At 36.6% G+C, this 26,067-nt stretch overlaps 1 protein-coding gene across 1 annotated transcript in view; it reads right to left on the reverse strand.

Moving 5' to 3' along the window:
- LOC122816300 (carbonic anhydrase-related protein 10-like) overlaps positions 1-26,067 on the reverse strand; it is a 1,457,855-nt gene that overhangs the window by 66,505 nt on the left and 1,365,283 nt on the right. The window contains exon 3 of the mRNA XM_044089031.1: positions 2,029-2,171. Within this exon, the coding sequence (XP_043944966.1) occupies positions 2,029-2,171 (143 nt within the window). The remainder of the gene's footprint in view (positions 1-2,028; positions 2,172-26,067) is intronic.

Genomic DNA, 26,067 nt, shown 5'->3' on the forward strand with positions numbered 1-26,067 from the left:
GTATATTTATAGACATGAATTTTTTTAGAAAATATGTGGTGAAATATTATCGATTTATTGACAAATTGATTTTTGTTTGTGAAGGTGGAGAAAGTTTGTCATCTGAATTTATAGAGTATTTGAATGTTAATAATTATGGTATCAAGTTTGATGACATTCAAAAAGGAAGTGAAGTTAATTATTTAGATATAACACTAAAAGGGATAATAAAACAGAAAATTCAGACTAGTATACATAGAAAGTTTAAAAAATGTTTGGTAACAGCTGTCATCCTAGCCATACCTTGGCAGCTATTCCTTATGGGGAGCTACTTAGGATAAAAAGGCTTAGTAGCAATAGCAAACAAGCACAGGAAGAAGCACATAAAGTAGCCTCTATATTTATTGCCAGGGGGTATCAACAACAAGATGTACAAGAAAGTTTTGATAAAATATATGGTAATGATAGAACAAACAAACATATCAAATATGATAATAGACATACAAAGATAATATATAAGAAGGGTAAACAAGACAAAGAAAAAATATTTTTTGTTACTAGATATACAATTTTTTCCCATATAATGAATGGACTGGTAAAACAGTACTGGAGACAAGTAAAAGAAGAAATTGAGTCATTAATAAATGTGGAGTTGACAGTATCTTATAAAAGAGGACGAAACCTTCAAGATTTTTTAGTGCATAGCATTTATAAAAAAAACAAGGGATAATATATTGGTTAATATTAATATGGTGGGAACTATACCTTGTGGAAAATGTTCTATTTGTCAGCATATTGTTACTAAAGTAGATAAGATAAAGGGAAAAAGTTTTCACACTAGAGGCACATATTCTTGTTTGAGCAGAGTAATTTATGTTATTTTTTGTTCATGTAGAAAATATTATATAGGTGAGAATAAAAGAACATTGGCAGAAAGAATAAAAGAGCATGTAAGAGATGTCAAAAAGAATAAAATTATGAGCCCCATAGCTGAACATTTCAATGACAAACATCAAGGAGATATAAAATGCATGAAGGTTACAGTGTTGGAACAAACACCAATGCAATATGGCAATGTAGAATTACAAAAAGATATGTTGAGACATAAAGAATCTGTGTTAATAATGAAATATAATACACTATTTCCTTGTGGATTAAACAAAGAATGCAACAGGCAAAGTTTCATTTAGTTTTTTAGCTTTAATGGTGAACGTATTTTAATTGATTAATTGTTTAATTGAATGATTAGAGTGTTATATATGGATATAAAAAGAGCTTGTTTTAATAGATGAATGTTTACTCTGTAAAGGCTGTGGCCGAGGCGCTAGAGAAATTTGTATTGTGGAATAAATTTTATTCAGGAAAGTAGAGCTATTATTCACTGGTTTCATTTCCTTGGTGGTTTACATTATTGTGTGTTCAGCAGTAGTTGTATTTGGATTATTTAATATACAGTTTAGGAAAAACAGTAAATGAAGCAATATATTGATGTAGTGCTGTCCAAATATTTAGAAAGCTTACTCCAAATGAGACAATAGAAATATAAAGACATTGCTAATCTCATCAGTCATAATCATCACGTTATATGACACACCCAAGCAGATATCTTGAAATATAATACAGTATAATAACATAGTGATTGCTCATTTTAGTTTCTGTATTTAATGTTGAGTTACATACCAAATTAAACTGCACACTATTAGATATGTATAGTTCAACCCAACTTATAAGAATTAATAAACAATAACACAAAACTATCTACAAAATCATAAAGGGAAGTCTGATGTTACAACCATATTATACATTTCTCAAAGCAGTCCACACAGAAATACAATTAAATCAAAAAGAAGATACATGCACTAAGAACAAAAGTAACAAATACCAGGTTGTTGAAATAAAGATATTGTACAAGCCTCACTGACATAAATAGTAAAGTCTGTACATTTATAATGCAAATGTTTTTAGGCTTATTGTTATTTAAAAGGAGGTAATAATAAAGTGCATCAGACAATTGAATGGCAATTCTGATGTTCTATTTATACTGCTTACCTTTCTTCCACCTGTGTTGATACGAAGCGGCGTCAAGAAGGGATCGAATATCATATGACTTGTCTCAATGTTTATAGGGGATTGTCTCTTTCCCACTGAGCACAGATTCCAGGCTGAATTCACTAGACCCCAAAATGAAGGTACTGCAAAAAACATTATAAAAGATAACAATTTTACTATAAATGTTCGGTTATATATTAAATAAATATCTGAAGAGTTCATCTTAAAGTTAAATACATGTATCATGGAAAAGTTTAGCATTTTCTTGAATTTAATTTTGTACAGCACTACATGGATAATCTTATGTAAATCACATAAACAATATAAGAGTATAATCATTTATATATATAGCTACACAACTGAGTATGGTGTGTTATTTCATCGAAATTAAAATCTGAGCAAAGCATGATGTCATCAAAGTACATTTGTAATCATATTCCTTGCTGCATTGCATTACCTAGGTCAAACACAATATTTATTGTTATTCAAGAATAAATGTGATATCAACAAAAAGAGTATATGTGCATACGGGCAACAGCATCATTTGCTTATTTCAGTATTTTCTTAGTTAAAAAAAAATGTAGCAACATTTGTTGATTTCAATGACAGAATAGAATTGCATTCCTCGTTACAAGCCAGGGAAAAAGTTTTCATGCACATGTATATCTGGTAGTAGTGTTTTCAAAGTAAACCACTGCCAAATCAACAGAAGCTCCTCTTTTTATATATGTTGGAAGTGGGAGAATATTAAATCTCCAGGTCCTGAGCAGCACTATTAACAGAACAAATATTTCTGTTACCCCCCCCCCCCCCCCAAGAAAAATCTGCTTAGAAAAATTCCTCATGGATAGCTCAGCAATTACTGCTTTGTTATAAGAATTATACCACAGCAACTAGCAAACACAGCATATTACAGGATTCATTTCAAGGTGACAGAGACACTTGGGTTCTACTTAGACTCTGAAGGTGAATAAGTTTATGTTTAACAATAAAGTAAATAACAGAAGAGGACATACCTGAGTGGAGAATGTTAAAAGAACGAATGAACTGACAGATAAAATCTAAACCACTACTGTATGATTATATGTGCATTACCTACATAATTTTAATAAAACTCAAGATGGAAATGAAAACAGAATGTGGGTTGAGATGCTTTATGCAGAAAAAAAAAATACATGTATTAGTGAGTTTATTGTTTTGCTGTCTGCATGTTATATATTTAAAGAATTAGCTTGAAAAAAACCTTTTTCTATAGTGAGAATATGAACAACTTTTGAAAATATCAGTACAAATCATTAAGACAAAAGCACTGTGTATTAAACTATGAATCTGACAGAGTTGCCTATGTACATAAACTGCAGCATGTCATCAGAAACTGAAATTATCCCTAGTAAAATCGTAAACATATTACATTCTATTTTAGAATGAACGTTTCATTGGTGCTTTTTGTTTGACCCACTGAGCCACTTGTTCATTTATTGTTTCCCTGTCCTTAGTGCAATTTTATACTAATGATGAGACCAATTTCATCCCCACATTGGTGTGTGTGTGTGTGTGTGTGTGTGTGTGTGTGTGTGTGTGTGTGTGTATGTATATATATATATATATATATATATATATATATATATATATATATATGGGTCTATTGTATATATTCGAAAACTCACTTCTTCGAATATAAACAGTAGACCCGCGGTTACATGAAAGTGCACTTCAGCGAAAGTGCACTTCCGTGAACATTGGTTCAATGAACCGATAAAGAACACAGTAACATTGCTTTTGCAGGGGGCAAACCCCCCTACACCTCCCACACCCCCCCTACTTAAATATACCAACTCTGAGATCACACTACAGTGGGTTCATAGGTTCATAGGTAGGTACTAGGCTATCAGCCCTGGGGCCTATACAAGCCCAGCCAAAAAGATACCCTAGCTTTTGCCACCCAAGTAAATTATTTTCCTGTGCCACTGTCGAGCAGAGCCACAGAAGTTATCTCCGGGGTGAATTTCCTATTTCCCATCCAATCATCAAGATTTTTCTTGAAGAGTGCCAATGAGGAGTTTTGTTTGATATAGATAGGTAGTTTATTCCAGTGTATGGGAAGTCTCTGGGACAATAATATATCCCTCCAGCATGTTCTGTTTATTGTGGTGACAAGGTTTAGGTCCCTAGAGTGTGTAGCTCGGAGGGATTGGTATTTCTTTAAGTGGAGCATGTCCAACAGCTCTGGGTTTGACATAGCTTTTTATGTTAGGCAGAGATCACCTCTGAGTAGGCGATATGCGATGGAGTAAAGCTGGAGTTTTTTGAGTCTGTGCAAGGCATCTGTTTGGGACCGGTAATCTTCTTTGTGAGGTATTTCTGCAGCCTTTCCAGTTGTTGTAGATGCCTTGTGAGGTACATACCAAAAAGGGCGTTGTACTCTATAATGGATCTAATGAGTGATGAGTACAGGGGAACAATGACCTCTTTTTTTCTAGAAGAGAAACCTTTTGTGATGAGGTGTGCCATGTAGAAGGATTTCCTGACTACTTTGGCGATGTGATTATCAAAGGAGAGACTACTGTCCACCTGTGTCCCAAGATCTCTTATCACACTTTCGGTGTTAAGTATACTACCACCTATGTTGTAGGTCATGGGTACAGAGTTTTTACCAAAGGGGATGACAATGCACTTTTTGGCATTGAGCTTGAGGCCATGGCTTTGACACCAGGCATCTGTCTCAGTGAGTCCCTTTTGTAGGATGCCACATCGTTAGGAGTTTCGATTATGGCTCCTAGTTTGCAATCATCTGTGAACTTCATCAGCCAAAGACCTTCTGTGTTAGCCTGTACTTCAGAGAAGTAGATACCAAACAGGAGAGGACCCAGGACTGAACCCTGTGGTACTCCACTTGTTACTGGTCTGAAGTCGAATTTTGAGTCTGCTACTTTCACAGTGTGGGTTCTGTCAGTGAGCCAGTTGGCAACCCATCTTGTGACATAGGGATTTATACCTAGTTTAGTGAGTTCATCTATAATTCCAGAGTGGGGGATGGTGTCAAAAGCCTTGGCAAGATCTAGATAGGCTGTGTGAACCACCATACCCTCGTCTGTGGCTTTGGTGAAAGCTTCAAATAAGTCTATCAGGTTTAGGAGACATGATCTGCCTTTTACAAACCCGATTACCAATGTCCTTGTTTATAAGTTCCATGATGATATGTTCCATGGCCTTGCAGACCAGGCCCGTCAGGCTAATGGGGCAGTAGTTCCCAGGGTCCTTGGTGGCTCTCCCCTTGTGGAGTGGGATAACTGTCACTGTGCACCATTCAGCAGGCACAAAGCCTGAGGTGAGGCTATGATTGAACATGGTAGCTTTAGATGGGGTGCCAGTTCATTCTGTAGTTCATGTAAAACGGAGCCTGGGATGTTGTCTGGTCCCATGGATGCTGTGTTCTTGGCTTTGGAGAGTGTGGTTTTTACCTGTGCAGCCATGATTACAGGAACTTTGCATTCTTCCAGGATAGAGATGGGCTCTTTAGGGGGTGAGACGGGGTAAAGTTAGCACTGAACCTATCTGCCAGGATGTTGACAATATCAGTTGGTTCTGTATATTTAGTGTCATTGTGCTGTAACTCAGCGCAGATCTGAGTGTTGCCATTGAGATTCCTGACATAGCTATAGAATGCTTTGTGGTTTTCTTTAGAATCAGTGGCAATTTTGTTTTCGTAACTTGCATGCATGAAAGCAAGGTGTGCGTGAGTGAGACAGAGTCAAGAGTGAGAGCGATCGAGCAACAGCAACATTGAGGAGGTATATGTACATCCCACCTCTTATATTAAGTTACCTGGATAAAACCTAAAATTAAGGGGGAACATAGGCTCAAAAGAGGAACATATTCCTGTTAAGAAAAAATCACAAATTAATTCAATAATTGGCAAGGGTGTGTGAGATGATGGACCACTGGCAGCAGCAGATAAGCAGTTTGCCTACCTCGCAGTGTTTTAGCTCAAGTAATCTGGATAAAGTCTGAAATAAACAGGAAACAAAGGCTCAAAAATAGGAGTAGATTTTAAATGTTTTACTTATAAAAATTAGAAAGCAAGTTAAATAACAGGATTTGTGATAACCCGAAATTTCTGATGGAAATAAAGTGTGAAAGTCAAATGTATGTCATGATTTAGTGACATCAATCCCCAATGACTGGCAAGAAACCTTACATTATAGCAGTGAGGGACCAAAAATGAAATCATATTTTTGATATATTTTTTAAAAAACTATATATTTTGTATGTAAAATACTTCCTCTAACACCATTTGCATATACTACAGCAACTTTTAAACATCAGGCAGAGGAACTATTTTACGCCAAAAATATATTAAAAAATATAAGTAAAACACAGCAATTTTACAGAAAGCCCATTCTCTAAGTGCAATAATGCCCTCCAAGATGTGTGTTAATGTTTAATTAATGCCCTTCCAAGGGTATACAGTCCTCCACTTGTGGCATCAGGCCTCATAACACTCCTGGGCAGGTGTTAATTACACATTAATACACACCCTGGAGGGCATTATTGCTTTCTAACTAAACTGGAAGCTGATCTCATATGATGCAAATACTACCTATTCATTTCAGTAAGGATTTCCATTAATTATTTCCACCTACACATCTGCTAAGTAGTTGAAAAACATCCTGTTTCTTCTATATCAATGCAAAACACTCATAAATAGTTCATTAATGAGTCATAAATCAGAAAATCTAAACTTTGATAAAATTTGCAGTAAGGACTGTGATATTCTACAAAATGACTGCAGTTTATTAATCCTTAAGTTATTAAGGTGTTTAAAAGCCTCAGCTCCAGACAAAGTAAATGTATAAAAAGGAAAAAATAAATAAATAAAAAAGGTTGATAAATTGCAATAAATAATGTAAAACATCCTTTATGTTAAAAGGCTTATAATCATATAATAAATCTCTGTATGGTCTGAGATTCTTCCATAAAGATGGAACATGGGAAAGTTACAGTTGTGTACTCCCACATCCATATATGCATACCCACCCAGCTATGTAAACATCTATGCATGCACAGAGAATTACAAATAGACATGAACACAAATATGTATTTATTTATTCATTTATGTACTTACAACAGGAATACATTTCAAATAATTAAAACATTTGCAAGCAGTTTAGTAACACATCTATCATCTACTAGTAGGTTATACAAAATTCTTAAGCTAAAGTGTTAATGTATATTATTTTCTCATGCAAGGAGACAACGAATGTCAACAGTAATGATACATTAGTAAAACACACACACACACACATATATATAATTATATATATAGAGATATTTGTATGTGTGTGTGTGTGTGTGTGTGTGTGTGTGTGTGTGTGTGTGTGTGTATATATATATATATATATATATATATATATAGAGAGAGAGAGATGTGTGTGTGCATGTGTCTGTCTTGTTAATTTTCTATTTGTCCATGACTTAGGCAAAGAAACAAACACAGGTAACAACAATGCACAGGCATTATATGGCTCTCATAGCTAGTATGTGCACAATCTTGAAAGTGAGATATAATCTGTAAGTTTTATATGGAGCATAGCTGGTTCACAATACTTTATTCCAGTTGTGATTAAAGCCCTAAACCCAGAGTAATTCATGTATTTATGTACTGACATTTTATGACTGGGAAAGTCAGACTGGGAAAGGTTCCACTTTCAGCAGATGGCCATGGGAGAAAAGCTCCAAAGTATCAGGTAAACATATTAAGAATAATTATTTTACTATCTTCAAAAATAGTACAAAAATATTCACAGTTTAAATAATTGCATTATATGTAATGTGAAAACATTGCTTCAGAATAGATACAATCTATATGACAATGGTTTAATAGTGAGAGACATTTTAGCCAGTTTAAAAGAAATTAAAGGCAAGTTAATATAATACAAATGTTATTAACTTAGAAACAGGCATGAGTATAGACCATACCTAGAAGATTTAATAGGTTTGTGGACAGAGAGGAGTTTTTGGTCATTGGATCACAATGGCCAATTAGAAGGATAGTTATATAGAAAGGTATTTAGTGTGGGACAAGCAAATGGACACTAGATCATTTTATAAGTGGTACGAAGTTGTGTATGTCATTTGATGGGGTGTTCTAACCAATTTAGGCTTTTCAGTGCCATACAGTGATGAGTTCTGAAAGGGGTATCTGCTGCAAATTTAGCTACTATATTATAGCATTGTTCAGATTTTGATTGTTGTAATGCCTGGAAGATTGTACGGATGTGAGTGTCAAAGCAGTGACAGAAGGAGGTAAATAATTGTAAGTATAGTTTTCATTGCATTGGTGAGAAAGTTTTTGGCTCTGTAAAGCATCTCTAGTTTTTGGTGATTTTTTTTAATGCAGTTTTGTATATGCAGGTGAAATTTAAGATTATCATCTACTATCATCCCCAATAATTAGACACGAGAAGTGATTCAATGGTTGTATTATTAAGAGAAAGGATTTTACTTTTTTTTTCATGAGAGAGAGATTTAGGGAAATTGAGCATGAGTTGTGACTCAAAGCCATGTTTTAGTGAATGTTAAAGCTTCCTGAGTAATTTATTTCTTTTTTTAGATATGCCACATTGTCAAATGTGCATGAGTGTAGAGTCATCTGTGTATTGTATTACAAAGACCTGTTTTGTGGTTGTATGGAAAGGGTTGGTGAAAATGTTAAGGAGAAAAGTACCAGGTAGAGAGGAATGCAGTATACCAATAGTAACTGGGAGGTATGGAAAGAGTGTGGTGTTCCATTTTACTAAATGATACCAACTGGACAGCTAGCTTTTAAACAATAAAAAGTCTGGCTGAGACAAATCTAACGAGGACATCTGAAGTAGATGATTGCTGTGACAAACTTTGTCAAAGCCTTTGGACAAATCTAAAACTTTGGAGTATACTAGTTGCCATTACCTCTTGTTTTATTCACAGTATCGATAAAGGTTAGAAGTGCAGTGTTAATATCATGGAAGGGACAGAAGCCATTTTGTGTTTTGGTGATGGGAGTTCGTCCAGTAGGAGATATTTAGCAATTGGTTTTGAATACATTTTTCAAGTATTTAAGAGAGAGGGGATAAGATTGCTATAGGTCTAAAGTTAGTAATATCTGTTGAATGTCCTCATTTGTGTAGAAGATTAAAGTGTGACTTTTGTTTTCCAGAGAGAGGGAATGAAGGATTCCTGGATTGACCTAATTTATAAGGATTGAGATAGGGTAGGCAATGTTATCAGTTGCTAATTTAAGATACTCACTTGGAAGGCCATTAGCTGAAGTAGAGCATGGCTTGAGTTTGTTTAAGAGTAGTTTTATATAGAATGTGGAGGCAGGTTTTAAGGTGAAAGTGGATGTGGTAATGTATAGCTGTTGGGCAGGGCTTGGATTGGATGTTAGGGAATCCTTTATTAGAGATGCTATACTATGTATGAAATAAGAGTTGAATTCTATTGCAGTTTCAAGTGTCTTCTTATTGGGAGAGGGATTATGGTTGAATTTTTGCCCAAGATGTAAGATTTCTTTAATGGCTGACCAGAATTTTAGGGTTGTATTTACTACTGTTCTGAAAGCTGCTGCAGTATATTTGTTTGTCTTCATTTATTTGCTTTTTAGTATGGTTACAGAGCATTCTGAACGTTTTGAGATGTTTTGGTGTTTTATATTTTTGCCATTCTTTCCATGCCTTTTCTCTATTCTGCATTAGCATTCTACTCTTTTTGGATAACCAAATTGCATTATTTGTTTCTAGTTTCTTTCCTCTAAGAGATGCATGGCTATTTAGTATATTTAGGAAAGTTGTGTTGAACTCATTTACAGCATTGTCTAAGGAGAGGATTTTTGGGATATTCTTGTTAATAGATACTAAAGTAGTAATGAATATTTCTGGGTTAAATTTTGACACGTGTGCTGTTTTACAAAAATGTTGTTTGAAAGAATGTGTGACATGTCTAGTTGTATAGATTGGGAGGTGGTTGTTGATATAGTCGGACATTGTACCTGTGGTTGTGAACTTGCTAGAGCCTGATAATAGGATCCAATAAGGAATTTGATGTCTTGCTATAATGTGTGGGAGGTATAAATTAGTTGTGTGAAACCTAATATGTTCATGCTAGATGAAGGTGAGTAGGAGGTTACTGATGATATTATAGCCTCTGGGGTATAATTTCAGAGCCTTTATGCTGGGTTTAAGCCATGTTTCAGTTATACTGAAATTATCAGGCTGGTATTCATACTCCAGGCATATCGTTCAGTCATTTTGTTTCTTATCCTTCTAGTATTTATTCCCACAAATGTTAGATCATTTTGAATAGAGTACCATGTGGAAGGGAATTGTCTTGATATTGGCTGTGATAGGTTGGGCCAAGATTAGGTTGAATGTCTCCTCCTAGGAGGATTTTAGTAAACTGGGGAAATAATGATGCTTGTTTTATGCAGAGTATTCTTCTATTTAATTTTATTTTGATTTAAGTTGAGATGCAGATAATCAATCTATACTTGGAATGAAGGTAAGAGACATAATTAAATACATTTGTGCGTTATGTGGAGATTGTAGGGAGCGAGTATGGGTAGGTGGTTGGGCCAGAGCTGAAGAGATGCTGAGATCTATTTTTGAGTCATGGTGGGATGAGTGATGGCTCAGTAGGAGAAGAAGAAAGGCTAAGGTGAAGAGCAGGATGATTACGTATTGATGGCAGGTACAGGGGAAGTAAGAACCAAGAAGGAGGCAAGAAGTTACAGGGCTCTAGGATATTTAGTGGTGGTGGAGTCTGAAAGCTGGTAGGAAAGAGGTATTTTCCATGAAGAAAGACAATTAGTTTGCCCTGGAAACTTCTCTTATTTTTCTGTTAAGAGTACTTGTGTGTGTCAATGACTTAGATGTACATCTGTGAAGTATATGGAGAGAGAGAGAGACGTGATGGTCTCAAAGTGTGCAACCCAGGCAAGTCTGAGACAATCACTAAGCAGAATTCTACCTCCTCCAAGGATGATACCACAATAGGAAAATTACTGACTTCAGTAATTGGCTAAATGTTTCGTATTATTTGAAGGGGGTCCAATATTCCTCCACATGTGACAATATGACTGAAAGACAACACTGCTTTACCAAGAATGACCTGCATATGTCTCCTCTATGGTTTCTATTATTGAAAAATATGGTGCCCACCCCATAGTGCCACTTTTAGGCAATTCCAACCTGATAAACCCACCAACATAACAAATGAATCTGTAATTTAATGATGAAACCCAAGTGAAAAATTAAAGTCCAAGTTTGTTTAAATTATTAATCTCTAGGCATTGAAAAAATTATAAAACATGTAACAAATGAATCAATAAAACTTACAAGAAATGCAACAAATGTGTAGTGAACAAATTTGTCCATTACAGATAATGTTGAATAAGAAGCAAATATGAGAACTGTTAAAAATGAAAAATTAGAGCAAATAAAGCTTGCCACAGTCAACTCCCTATGCCACCATGATAGTAGACTCTGAAGGTAAGAAAGCTTAAAAGGCATAGAAAAGAATGCCCAAACATTTAGTCCATGCTGGTGGATGCAGTCCCAAGGTTACAGAGCATGATATGTCCCCAGCAACTATTTTAGATAGTGATAAGTCATTTCATTTAGGGATAAGTAATCTAAAATCAGAAACATTTAGATGACATGTAACTATGCACGCTGAAAGTAAAGACTTTGGAGAACTTGAATAATTTGTTGGCACTAAGACGTATAAGTAGCTGGACAGTAGAGTTCTACACTAACCATAAGTGTTTGCTGGTCCAGATAAAATGAGTTATATTTATCAGCATGGGAAAAAACTATACTGCGCTTCACCATAGGTAGTGACTAAGATGTAATATCGTGGTTAATGAGTGATTTTTTTGTTTTAAGTATTTTTAACCATGTAAGCAAACTGGTCCTTCTTGACCCTTAGGACAACACTGTGGTAAAAAAAAACAGTATATATAAAAAAAAAAATATATATATATATATATATATATATATATATATATATATATATATATATAGTTGGTGCATTTAATCAAACTCCACAACTGATATGCAGTTTCAGACCCAAGACATTTGATCCACACGTGTGGTTTGTTATACCAAGTAACTATTTTATAGGTGCTGCTAGATCTAGTAAGGAATCATCCATTGATGGAAGTACTTAATGCACTTTGCAAAGGAATTTGTTACTGACATACAACATAGCAGTAGAAGTGGATGTACAGGTCAATATCATCAAAGAAAGACTAACTTAATTCTCTCCTTCTAGTGAGTGGCAATAGGCTCATATAGGACAAAATGGACTCAAAAATGGAGCTGTGAGGTACTCTAAAACTGAGTGGGCAGGAAGATGAAGGCTTTATTTCCCAAACCACCTCTGTGGGAAAAGAGGAAAAAGGCAGGACATTTTAAGACCACACACATCTAAGAAACAACAGTAAAAAAGTGTGCAGAAAGCAATAATCCTTGGACAACAGGCTGAAAACTCATTTTGATGAACAGATATGCAATGAATCAAAAACATGTGCAGCAGCAGATAGACGTTATCAAGAAAAGTAAACTATGGAGTTACTCCATTGTCCAAATGAAATATTATTATAGTACAAAGTTAGTCTAAGAAAGAAAGAAAGAAAAAAAATGCATATAGAGGTCACTGTGTGTGTGTGTTGGTGGTGGGGGTTATGGGGTGCGGGGGCAAAATAGTTTTAAGCATTATCAGCTCTCAGCAAATATAAATTATGTCTGAGTATTTGTTGGAATGTTAATACTTTGAAAAGTCACTGGCTGAAAAGTGATTTTTATCACTCTTGGGAAACTCTTTCAACAGTGTATGCCAGTTAAAGGTAACCCATGCTAGAGTGGTACTTTCAAATATAAATGGGAAATAATACCCTTCTTATGGTCAGTCTTCTACTAATGTCCATGTATAGGCCTACACAATGTATTTATGTCATGCCTTGTACAAGCAGATGTGTAGAACTGAACTGCTGGAGCACTGAGCACAGACAGCACTTGGTATAAATGGATGGCACAGGCAGAATATTCCAGCACTATAACAAACATAATTTACTGAATGGTAAGACACTGTCTGAAACAATACTTATGTTTGTTGTGACATGCATGCAAGCTTTCAATATCATTTATCTCAAATAATAGCCAAATATGAAAAGAATACTGAGAAAGGGGATAAGGAAGGAGGTCCGATGTAACAATGGGGGGTTTAAGCATCTGACCCTTTTGTAGTTGAAAAGTTGAATTCAAAAAATAGGTTCATAGGTAGGTACTAGGCTATCTGCCTGAGGGCATTTATAAGCCTAGCCAGAGTGTGTCGGATTTCACCGCCCCATTGATTAATTAACTGAGCCTCTGTCAAGCAGAGCCAATGAAGTGATACCAGGGGTGTATTTTCTGTTACCCATCCACTCATCAAGGCTTCTCTTGAAGAGTGTTAGTGAGGGGCTCTGCCTAATGTAGTTAGGAATTTTGTTCCAAAGCATGGGGAGTCTCTGTGACAGGAATCTATCCCTCCAGCATGTTCTATTTATTGTTGTGGCGAGGTTTAGCTCACTAGAGCGCGTGGCTCGCAGTGACTTGTATTTCTTTAGGTGGAGCATGTCCATCAATTCTGAGTTGGACATGGCTTTGTAAGTCAGGCAGAGATCACCTCTGAGTAAGCGATATGTCACTGAGTACAGCCGGAGTTTTTTCAGTCGGGCTGCATAGGACATATGTTTGAGGCCAGTAATCCTCTTGGTGAGGTGCTTTTGTGGTCTTTCCAACTGTTAGAAGTGTCTTGTGAGGTACATCCCAAATGGGGCATTGTACTTTAAGATGGGTCTGATGAGTGACGAGTAGATGGGCACTATGACCTCTTTATTTATAGATGCAAACCCCTTAGTAATTAGATGGACCACATAAAAGGATTTGCTAACTACTTTAGCAATATGATTGTCAAAGGAGAGATTACTATCTACCTGGGTCCCCAGATCTCTTATTACCTCTTTTGTCTTAAGGGGGCTGCCGCCTATGTGGTAATTCGTGGGTGTTTTGTTTTTCTCAAATGGGATGACTATGCATTTTTTAGCATTTAGCTTGAGGCCATGACTTTGACACCAGGTGTCTGTCTCAGTAAGGCCTTTTTGAAGGATGTCCGTGTCAGCCTGAGAGTCAATTATGGCTCCCAGTTTGCAGTCATCGGCAAACTTGTTTAGCCATAGTCCTCCTGTGTTTGCCTGTATTTCTGAGAAATATATGCCAAACAGTAGGGGTCCCAGAACCAAGCCTTGTGGGACACCACTTGTGACTGGTTTAGAGTCGGACGTGGAGCCCACTATTCTTACCGTGTGAGTTCTGTCTGTAAGCCAGTTGGCAACCCATCTTGTGACGTAGGGGTTTATGTTCAGGCTGCTGAGTTTTCTATAATACCTGAGTGAGGAATGGTGTTGAACGCCTTGGTGAGATCAAGGTAGGCTGTGTGAACCACATTTTCCTCGTTTATGGCCTTGGTGACTGTCTCAAAGAAGTCAACCAGGTTTAGGAGGCATGATCTGCCCTTAATAAAGCCAAACTAGGTCGGGTCAAGTGTTTGGAGGTTCCCAATGTCTTTGTTAATGAGTTCCATGATGATGCGCTCCATAGCCTTGCAGACCAGGCTAGTCAGGCTTATGGGGTGATAGTTACCAGGGTCAGTTGTTGCCTCACCTTTGTGGAGCGGAATAACCATTGCTGTATGCCATTCTACGGCCACATAGCCTGTGGAGAGGCTGAGGTTGAAAAGCATGTTTAGGTGGGGGATTAGTTCATTCTGTAGTTCGTGCAAGACACAGCCTGGGACACCATCTGGCCCCACTGATGCTGTGTTTTTGGCTTTTGAAAGAGCTGTTTTCACCTGTGCTTCTGTGATTTCTGGGACACTACAATTTTCCGGTATTGTTGTGGGCCCTTTTGAAGGTGAGAGGGAGGTGAAGTTTGCATTGAATCTATCTGCCAGGATGTTGGCAATATCAGTAGGTTCAGTATATTTTGTGCTATTTTGCACTAGCTCAGAGAATATCTGCGAGTTGCCACTTAGATTCTTGACATAGCTAAAGAAGGCTTTGTGGTTATCTTTCGAATCCTTGGCTATTTTTCTTTCAAAGTTAGCCTTGGATGATTTTATGAGGGACCTTAGTTTCTTACTGATACTGATCAGGGATGTCTTTCCTTCTTGGGATTTGCTTTTTCTCTGAACTAGTTTCCTTCTTTTGTTGTATAACCTGTTTATAGTAGGGGTCCACCAGACTAGTTTCCTTCTTTTAGGATAGTGAGCCTTGGTTTTGCAAGGGATGGCAAGATCCATTCATCCTCATAGGTGCTCACAGAGTTCAATTGTAAAGGATTCTGCATCTTGGGCAGTGTTATCCTTTAGCATGGGGGCTGTGAAACCTACCACCTCTGCCTTAAGTAAGGTGAAGTTTGCTTTAGAAAAGTTTTTCACTGTGATTTTCTTGGTTGGGGGTGGTGGTGGGGTGTGGACATCCAGGGTGATTAGTTTATGGTCTAATCTAACCAGAGATGGGTTGACCTCCGGTACAGAACACCTGTCACCCATGTTGATGATGACCAGTTCCAATATGTTGTGGCCTCTGGTAGGGGAGTTTACCAGTTGATCCAGGGCATTTGAGTTGATAAATTCCAGGAAGCGGTGAGCCTGGGAGTTTGTAGTAGTTTTCCCAGTTAATGGTAGGGTAATTGAAATTGCCCAATATCAGGGTGTTTGGTAGGACCTTCATGTTTTCTCCAGAAAGGCAGAGTGGCGGTCCTGGGTCATGGAGAGTGATCTGTAGCAGGCCACAATTTGCATTGCAGGTTTGTCCGATGTTAGCTGGACATGGATGATCTCAGAGGTATCATGCTGCACCACTAACCTGGAGGTGTGGGTATCCTTGATGAATATGGATACACCCCCTCATTTTGTGCTTCGGTCTGTGTTCTGTGGCCAAAATGTGTGGTATGAGTTATAGCCCAGTAGTGCTGGAATGCTCTCTAGCTCCTTGAACCAGGTTTCAGTTACTGCGCAGATGTCAACGTTCTCCATACTTAGGAGTGCTTCGAGCTCATGCACTTTGAGATTTAAACTCCTGGTGTTGAGTAGCATAACCCTCATTTTTTTTCTAGTGCTGTTTGAGGAGGTGGGTTTGAATTTTGAGCCTTGCCTAAAAAAGGCACTATGGGGGCAGCAAGAGCCTTGGCCAGTATTCGAAAGCCCAGGGGTGACAGGTGCAAACCATCTCTTGCAAAGCAATGCGGCTTGTCGAGCTTCCATCTTCATGACATGTTTAAGCTTAGTAACCAAATGTCACAAATCGGTAGTACACTTGTGTGTACTACTCATGCAAAATGTCATCCATAAGTATTGGATTTACCAAGTCAAAATGTTGTTAAACCGCACTCAAACTAAATGCATATAAAAGCAAAAGCACCTCTTCATTTTATTTCAGACACTGTAATGGTCCAGTATGAACAACCCACCGATGGTACACTGAACTGTTTAGTTGTATATAACTATCTGTAATGGTGTCCAACAAAAGTCGTCGGGTACAAGGACAAGTAGAAAGCAACAAGGTATTTCTTAATGGGTTTTCTACTTGTTCTACATTATGCAGGACAGGTTCTTTTTGGGCAGTTGTATTCTGTGGGATGAAAAAAAAACATGAAAGATGGCACCTGCCCTGTGATTTTAAGACAAAAGCTACTTTGTAAGGTTCCTGTTAGAGCTGGATAAAACTATTATTTTGTACATTAAGCACATTAATGTCATAGGAAAGAAGAGAAGCAACTCAAATTCCACAGCATTTTAATGTATTAATCATAGCATGAACATCCATGTAACTATCCACCAGGGCAGTGTTTCCCAATCCCTGTTCACCCTGTCCAAATAAGCAGCATTACACTGCTCACTTTCATCCACCCAAACTACTCAAATCAAATACCCATCACCACAGGGGGAACAAAAGAGGGACAAGCCTGCCCCTCTTCTTTGCCTAAGCACCCAACCCACAGAACAAATAACCAGATCCTCAATGTCCTACTCTGAATCTGATCCCTTAACCAGCTACTCTCACAGAAAACCCCTTAAGCACCTCCTTAAACCTACCTCACTTCCTCCCAACCCTCCTCCCTCCTAATTTAACCCTTCTTTGCCTACAGCTCTCCTCACTTCCTTCCTCTACCATCCCAGCCTTAACATCACTTCACCCCCCCCCCATGCCCCCCAGAAGCTTAAACCTCCTTATTATCTCCTCACAACCACCAAACACTGAAGGTGTTCCTGGACAAGTTAGTTTGTTCCCAAACCTCATGTACTCATATATGTAAGGAGAGAATGCACATTAAGGAAAAATAAATAACCAGGGAAATAGGTTAGAACAGGGAAAACAAAACTGAATACATTTACAACAAACAGTACTAGCAGACTAATGTCATACAAATATTCCTAGAGAATTCATTTGAAATGATAACTTTATGGAACTATATAATCAATGGCTTCACAAACTTGGCAGCAATACAGTGAAAACGGGTCTATATTATAACAACAAATGATCACATGATCGAACGTTGTTATATCGACCCCTAAAACTTGAAAACTCAAAACAGCGAACAACCAGAACAGCAGTTTTTTTCCCCGGGAAAAAAAATCGCTGTTCCCCAAAAAAAAAAAAAAACACTAAATGAAGTGGGGGCCTTCGCTCCCCACACACCCACCCCCATGTGGGGTGTTGTGCCCCCCACACACCCCCTACTTAAATATACCAATTCCAAGATCGCACTACAGTGGAGGAAATGGCACAACCTGGATGGCCAGCTCAGTGATTTCTTTCCCTGGGAAAACATTTGCTGTTCTGGCCGTTCGCTATTTTGCCGGTTCGACATTTAGTGTTCGACCTAACAGTGTTCAATCATCTGATCGTTCGCTAAACTAAAGTAGACCCATTAAAACATATACTCAAAGAGTCGATAAATAACAGAGTATTTTATGTTCATTAATAAGAAAGGTGATTATCTGGCATAGTTTGATAGTGTATGGATATTTATATTTATGACATACCTTCATGAGGTTTACAATACTTATTGGCAGTTGAGCTAATTTTTATTTGTATACACCACAATTTTTTTATCATGTTTAAGCAGAGATACTGTGGTTTTATGGTATTATGCTACATTCACTAAAATCAGTATATAATATAATAAATTAACCTTTATGTTGTACAAAACATGTCCTATATTCCTGTTGGGATACTACACTAACTGTTACATCTTCTAGGTAATTAAAATGCCAGTAGGATGGGAAGGAAGAACATAACATAAAAAAATAATAGTAATAATAACATAGGTGTGTCATGCTTTAGAATATAATTGCATAACAGTTTCTTTTTCAGCCACTTCGGGGTAAAAATTACCATTGCTTCTCTAGGTAGAGTAGCACATAGCAGATTTAAAATGGACAAAAAACAGACAAATCGGTATATGTAAACATGTCGACAGCCAAAGATGTGGAAAACACATCGTATGATACTGTAGAATATTCATCCCACAAATGACTATTTCTACAGCTTGTTTATCTAAATTAATAATGAGACAGAATGATCCATGAACATGCAAATGTGATGTATGAAGGGATTATTGTAGGTAATTTATGTGCTAACAAAACAATATGACAGCGATAAGTACAGAACCACTGTTTTGGTAATTAAATTATTCATTTAGCAATTATAGCTCTATGCGTCATAGTAGCTTGCTGTTGCAACTCATTCAGCTTTTTCATTCCAGGCAACAGAACTTTGAATTCTTGAAATGCATAGCAGTGAATAAAAATCATTGTAAACACATTACCAACAGTTGACAGATACATTATATTTTTAAGTTCATTATAACCTTATCCCATCGTAATATTTTACCATTTTTCACTAAATGAAGAAATATAATACCCAGTTATTAGTAATGCTGTTCAGGTACAATCTGAGACACTACACATACATTATAAACTTAAGTATATAAACAAATTAGGAACAATCAAGGCATGCTTTCCTAATCAAATGTAGAGAATATAGCACTTCTCATATCCCCTCAGGCTCAGAGATTTCAGTGTTAAATAGGAATGTCTCACTGATATCCTTGAACAATGGTTTAAAATACACATGGCATCTGCATTGTTGATTTTTTTATAGGTACTTTCTTTCATCACAAAAAAGCATGCTAGTTGAATGGTTATACTAAGTTGTCCATATATAGTTTCATTACTTTTGTCACTGTGGCCCAAATTATGGCGGAAAAGGTCAATAAACATATAATTTACTAAAAATGATAATAAAGCAAATCCTTAATGAGGGCTTGGGTAGGCCAAATTCAATTAGCAGTTCAAGGATTGGTTGGAGCTATGATGGAAGTCTGACACTTGCAGATGTAGCCAGAGTCAAGGCATTCAGCTCACCAAGCCACCATATGGTGGTAAGTTTCTCTGAAGTCGCTACAAGGAAACATGCACTCACACAGAGATGGTGTAGCAGTCAATGCGGTGGCATCGATTGCATACCACCACTTGCCAAGAGGAAGGATTAGGGAATCAGCATATTGTCAAATTCAAAAAACATCAGCAAAGGCAGAAACCATCCTCATGGCTGTTGAAATGGCTACCTTTCCAGATGTCTCTTTCCGTTTGCTGGGGATATTATACCAGTATGTTGAAAATAGCAGGCTCTAATCCAGCTAGTGAATACCTGATGATCAGCAGCCATGAGAGGAGTGAACATATCTATATATATAATATATATATATATATATATATATATATATATATATATATACACACATATATACATACATATATACATAAATATTTATAGACACACACACACACACACACACACACACACTCATATATATATATATATATATATATATATATATATACCCATACATACATATATAAAGCATTTAGAAATTATTTTAGTAATTTACCAGTGTAAGTGTCAAAAGTAGCTGCCATTAAACTGATAATGATTAGAAATAACTACAGACAGGAAAGCTTTAAAACAATGAATAGAGTATATTTTGCCATGCAATGCTATACCAATGGACCACTCAGCCATTTGGCAGCCTTGTCAACTTGTTTGTTTGTTTGTCTTTCGGCTTTTTCCCGGTAAGGGGTTGCCACAGCGGAACTCCGGTCTGCTAATGATTAGCAGTATATTTTTACGAAACGCCGAGGTGCCAGCTCGATGCCCAACCTTCAACGAAGGCATGCCCATTTACGCACTCATGTCTTTCAAGCACTACCCAACCGCGGGGAGGAAATGCAGACTCCACACAGAAGGCACTCCCAAGCTAAGCCGAGAATCGAACCAGAGAACCTCTTGCTGTGAGGTAACAATGCTACCGCCGTACCACCATGGCATTAGGGAAGCCTTGACAACTAAATTCCAGAAATATTACAAGTCAAAGAAGAACACAACATATGCTTGGCTTTTATTCTCTACTGTAAATGGGATGACACAAAACAACATCAGGATGTACATGACAAAACTGAGACGCAGGGCACATGGCTGTGAAATTGTAAGGATAGGTAATTTAATAGTCAGAGATAAAATTATTTTAAGAGGTAAACAATTAGCAGAATATAACACATGAAAAAGGAATTAATTTGATGCAAAATGGAACTGTTGAATGTATGAATAAAATCTTTACTTAGGAGAGTGAAAGTTTCTAAATTTTGGACATAAACTCAAAATAAAGAGAAAATCAGGAAAAGCAGCTGTAAAACTGATAAAATATATAAAATCAGTAATTGACAGGATTACATGTGGCATTACAACACACTGGCCAAGATGGCATCTAGCCATAAGTAATTAGAAGGAACTGTATCAATGCATGTGCTTTGGCAGGAACAATGAAAATAGGCCGTATGAAACAAACTGCTAAGGGAGTGATTCATAACTGTATATCACTGTGTAGGGCTACTAAGTGGTGGAATCCACACGCAGTTCATAAACTGTCCTCACTGATACCTTATGCCAGCATGCTGTACCATGTACATGGAAGGTATGAGATTAGAGTGAGTGTAATAGTTGATCTGGCAAACTAGACAAGTTATGGCAGTTCTAACTGTGGAGAAAAAAGTGGAGAACTAATGTTGTTTTATGGTAAAAAAATAATGATTTGCAACATTACCGAAGTATATCGAGCACCAGGGTATCTAGTGCTTGGATTGTTCTGGGAGTTTGAGAAGGAGTTTTCTGCTGACACAGAATAGTTAAGAATTTAAAATTAAATTAAGGAACTGTCATGAATTATATGAGTGATGAAGCTAAAAAAATTCTTGACTTCTAATACAACTATTATGAATGGTAATTCCTCATCTTTGTCTAATAGTTACTTTACTATATATGGTAGATGCAATTTGGTGACTATACATGTTGTCTATCTATCATGTCTGCATCCACGTGAATGCAAATGATATAACAAACATGCTCCAAGGTTAATAGCTGGCAAATAGCCAGCACATGAATCTATCTGTTCACATTATTTATGTTCACATACTTTTTTCAAGTATTGGTTATGAAGTAAAAATAGAAACTGTAAATTACAAACTGTAGGCAATGCCCAGTATATATGTAAAAGTTCACATAAATGAGTACACCTGGAATATTGTGTAATAAACATGTAATGCATCATAACTGGAATATAACTAAGGGATGTAGTACCACTCAGTAATATAAAACAAAACCATCAAAACCTATTCAATTTGAAATTCCAGAATGGCACTGAGATACTATGAAGCTGGTCTATGTGGCAAATCACTACACTCTTCAAGCAAATGTAAAATAAATTGCTTTTAGTTATTTTGACTTTAATTAAAGCACATATTAATGCTCTTGAAAGCAAATAAGGGGTCATGATTAAAAGATGAAAAGAGATTGATAAATTCTAAAGTTAAAACTGATATTTTAGTTGCAGTACATGGCTTAAAAAGGCCCAATTACCTATTCAAGAGGATTTCATAAAAAATATTATGAGAATTTGAGAAATCGAATGAACGAGATATGTGTCTTAGTAGGTCTATATTAGTTCATCACACCGAAATCCCCTAATGGCCATCTTTCAAACATTCACATCGATGAGCATTTTGGAAATGACTTGGCCAGCATATGGAAATGTATCCTTTTCCCCACTATAGTGCAATCTCAGAGTCGGTATATATAAGTGGGGGTGGGGTTTGATGTACTGCTGTATGTGTGTCAGTTGGTCTGTTGGCCAAGTCATTTCCTTCCCTGGGAAGAACATTCACCGGTGTGAACATTCCATGAACTTCCGTTTGGTGATTTTGGTTCAACGAACAGCTGTTCACTGTAATTAGACTTCGACAAACTGATATAGACCCGTCTTAGCAGAGGAGTTCATCTCTAGATTATTAACAAAATGATAAATAATCACTAAACAATCTCTTCTGACTAAAGTTCTTTAATAATAGTAAAATCGTATTATTATTATCATCATTAATAGTAGTAACACCTGTGCAGCAGAGGTCTACCAGGCATCTTTTGCTACTAATATTCCCATTGAAACTATACAAGAAATTACCTGTGATTTCCTGAATAGAGGAACATCAAAAAGAAACATAATAACACTCAACCTAAATCCCATCACTGGCTGGCCTTGAAAACACTGAACTGGCTTGAGTTCCCCAATCAACTTTTTTTCTCTCAACTTAATATTATGCTCTCCATCCTGTACAAACCCTCCTTCTGCCCTAACATTTCCAACATCTTAAATCACTACCTCACAACCAGAAAACTTAAAAGCACCAGCCATAACCTCCTTGAAATTTACAAACCTAAAAACACCAGTTGGTGAAACCCTCTACAACTATCTTCCTTCCATCTACTGGAATAAGCTGCCTTTCACAATCAAATCTATCATACAGCCCCACCCATTTAAAATCGCCCTAAAAGTCCACTTTACTGATACTTGGACTTGCTCTTGTACACAACCACAGTGAACTTAATCAACTGACTCCCACTGCATACAGTCCCTTCTCAATTCATACGTAATTCTAGCCACAGAACTCTAACTTCTAATACTTTTTTCACTAAATTTCTCCACTACCCATATTTACCTCCCTCCCTTGTTTTCTCACTTAGCTTACTCCTCTTTCTCAGATTTCACTTGATTCTAACTACTACTACTACTCTTCTCTCTTATTTATAAATTAAAAAAGCATCTCTAATTTACCGTTTTACCCATAACCAACTCCCTTTTCTTTTCTCTTGACCCTTAACCTTTTTCAGTCACCTGATCTCTCTTTCAGCTTCCCCTCTGCTTCTGATTACTGATGTACATGCTGTTGCCTGTAAGAACGAACATTTGCTATACAGTACTGTCTGTAGTCGTAGCTTAAACCTGTGAGTTAATTGTCATTACTTCCTATCTAAATGGTGAAGTCCTTATGTATTAGAGATATATGAATGACTTTAATATATTGTTTTATTGCCTTTTTTGTAAATAACACCTTTTAAACTCTCATGCTACAAGTGGGGCTCCAAGCATTATAACGCGTGTTTATATTACCTCATGTATACTATACTGTTTGTAAACATTTTTATGGTGTACGTCATACTTTGTGGAGTTTTTCTCCCTGGACCTCTGGTGAAAAAGGGTGCAAGCTCAGTCAGACATTCCCGGTCAACAAATGTCAAATAAATAAATAAATAAACAGAGATTTCACCATTTGTAAAGATGTTCTGAAAATGTACAAACTCCACAAATTGTATATAACAAAATATCTAAATGCTTACAAGTATTATACAAAGATATGGCCTGTGATTTATTTTCTAACTACAACACAAAAAAGAGTTGGATTAAGTTTCCCACGACTCTGCAGTTTACTCTAGACACTAAAAGGAATTCAAATGAGTCACCACAGGAAGCTGCAAAGATTTTAGGAGAATATTTCTGGAGTCAGTTACACGGCAATCTTTGTATATTAGTATATGAACAAATATTCTCTAAAGCCAAAAGGTATGGATGAGAACCATTCCAGCCAGGTGCCGTGTATGTGTGTGTGTGTGTGTGTGTGTGTGTGTGTGTGTGTGTGTGTGTGTGTGTGTGTATGAATGTGTTTAAAAATTATATATATATATATATATATATATATATATATATATATATATACACATATAGATGGATATGGATAGATGTATACAGCAAAGTCTACAATTCCTCCCTTTTTAAGTAAAACATGAATGTTTAATGAAGTAGTGAAGATGAATCAAACTGCAGTTGCTAAATGCTGTTCTGTGTTACTCCAGCATTGCTTGGTAAATCCTGGGTGTTTAGTTTTATGAACCTTCTGCTGTTGAACAGTTATAATAAATGTGTAACATTGTTTTAAATCTAAAAATTGACCTACATATGTGTATTATGTAAGAGTATACATTATTTTGTAATGTCTTAAACATGGGAAAAGGAGCAAATCCTTAAATCATTCCCATAAATTTAACATTGTTATCCATAAGTAGGAAATTCCAAAACATTTTTCTTTGTATTATCAATTTGCATGCGATTCTATATAATATGTGGAGTCTCTCTAAATACAAATAATTTGCAGTTATCCAGAGCTTCTTTTACATTGTAGGAGTCAGAACACACCCTGTTCCATCATGGATACCAAAATGTTATTAGTGAATTATCTGCTCCTGTTTGTTCGTTTTTTTTTCATATTTGCTGATCTACTCCAAAACTGGTATGTATCAGGTACAGCATGGGGGAGCCATTATTTGTGTTTGAACTGATTTTAGTCTTAAAACATAAAATTACATTGACATGCTTTAAGAGTAGGGTTAACTGTGAAAGCATATTTTAACTCACTTTTTCTTCACACAGTCTGGTGTTTCTCCTCATTCCCTGTGTCTATGTAACCTTTGCTTTCCTTCTCTGGCCTTCCTCAATAAGTCCTCAATGAGTCCAGCAAGGAGATTGAAACATCATAGGTAAGCATCATACTGCTGCCATGGGGATTTCTATATAGCCCCACCCCCTGCATGCGTCCCACAATATTCTGAGGATGGGAGGTGCAATGGGAATTACCACTAAACTGCCCATCACTTCTACAAATGTAAGAGGTCATCCATCCTCAGCAATACTTAGTAGCACTTCCCAAATCTCCAGGAAATTATTATTCATCTTCTATAACAATGTGATACACTTTTATTTTCATGAAATGGATATAAAGGATGCACAACAGAAAATGTTAAAAACTGCTTACTTAAAGACACAGCACTAACAGAATCTTCCTTTGGCAGTATATTCATTATTATAGTAATTAAAAAAAAACAGTACATTTGATCCGAGGGACCTTGGATCTTGACCCAGTAGGCAAATACATTTTTAGTGAACTACATGCTTATACTTTTTAAAATCCTTTCTAATGACAAACTTATGAGCTCCACATACAGGTCCAGTTCATAATAAAACTGCATAACCACTATAACAACCAGTGATTAGAATATGGTCCAAAAAGTTGTTCATGTGAGAAAAAAAATGCAACTCAGTCAAATGGAGCTGTGACTAAATAAGGCTATTCTAGATTTTACAAAAACTAGAATTTAACAGCATTAAGGAGCTCTTTTTGTCAAATGTTTGGTGTTTTTGAACTTGATAGATTTTTGTTTTCATTCCTTCATCATCATTGATCGGTTCTTTTATTTATCCTCAGTTAACCACTTAATCTAATCAGGATCACAAAGACATGATAGTCTGTCCTAGCACGCAGGGGGTGTGAGGAAGGGTGCTACCTTGAATGCGGCATTCAGCCATCATAAGATGCATCCATGCAATCACATGCACTACACTTGCACTACTAGTCAGTTTGCAGGAATGCTGATTTAGATGTAATAGTTCTTTGGAATGTGGGAGGAAACCACAGCACACAGTGAAAACTTACAGGGAGGATGTGCAGAGCCAC

The sequence above is a fragment of the Protopterus annectens genome, chromosome 12.part0 (assembly GCF_019279795.1).
Source record: "Protopterus annectens isolate FY-2018-M chromosome 12.part0, PAN1.0, whole genome shotgun sequence".
In the NCBI taxonomy this organism is placed as follows: Eukaryota; Metazoa; Chordata; order Ceratodontiformes; family Protopteridae; genus Protopterus; species Protopterus annectens.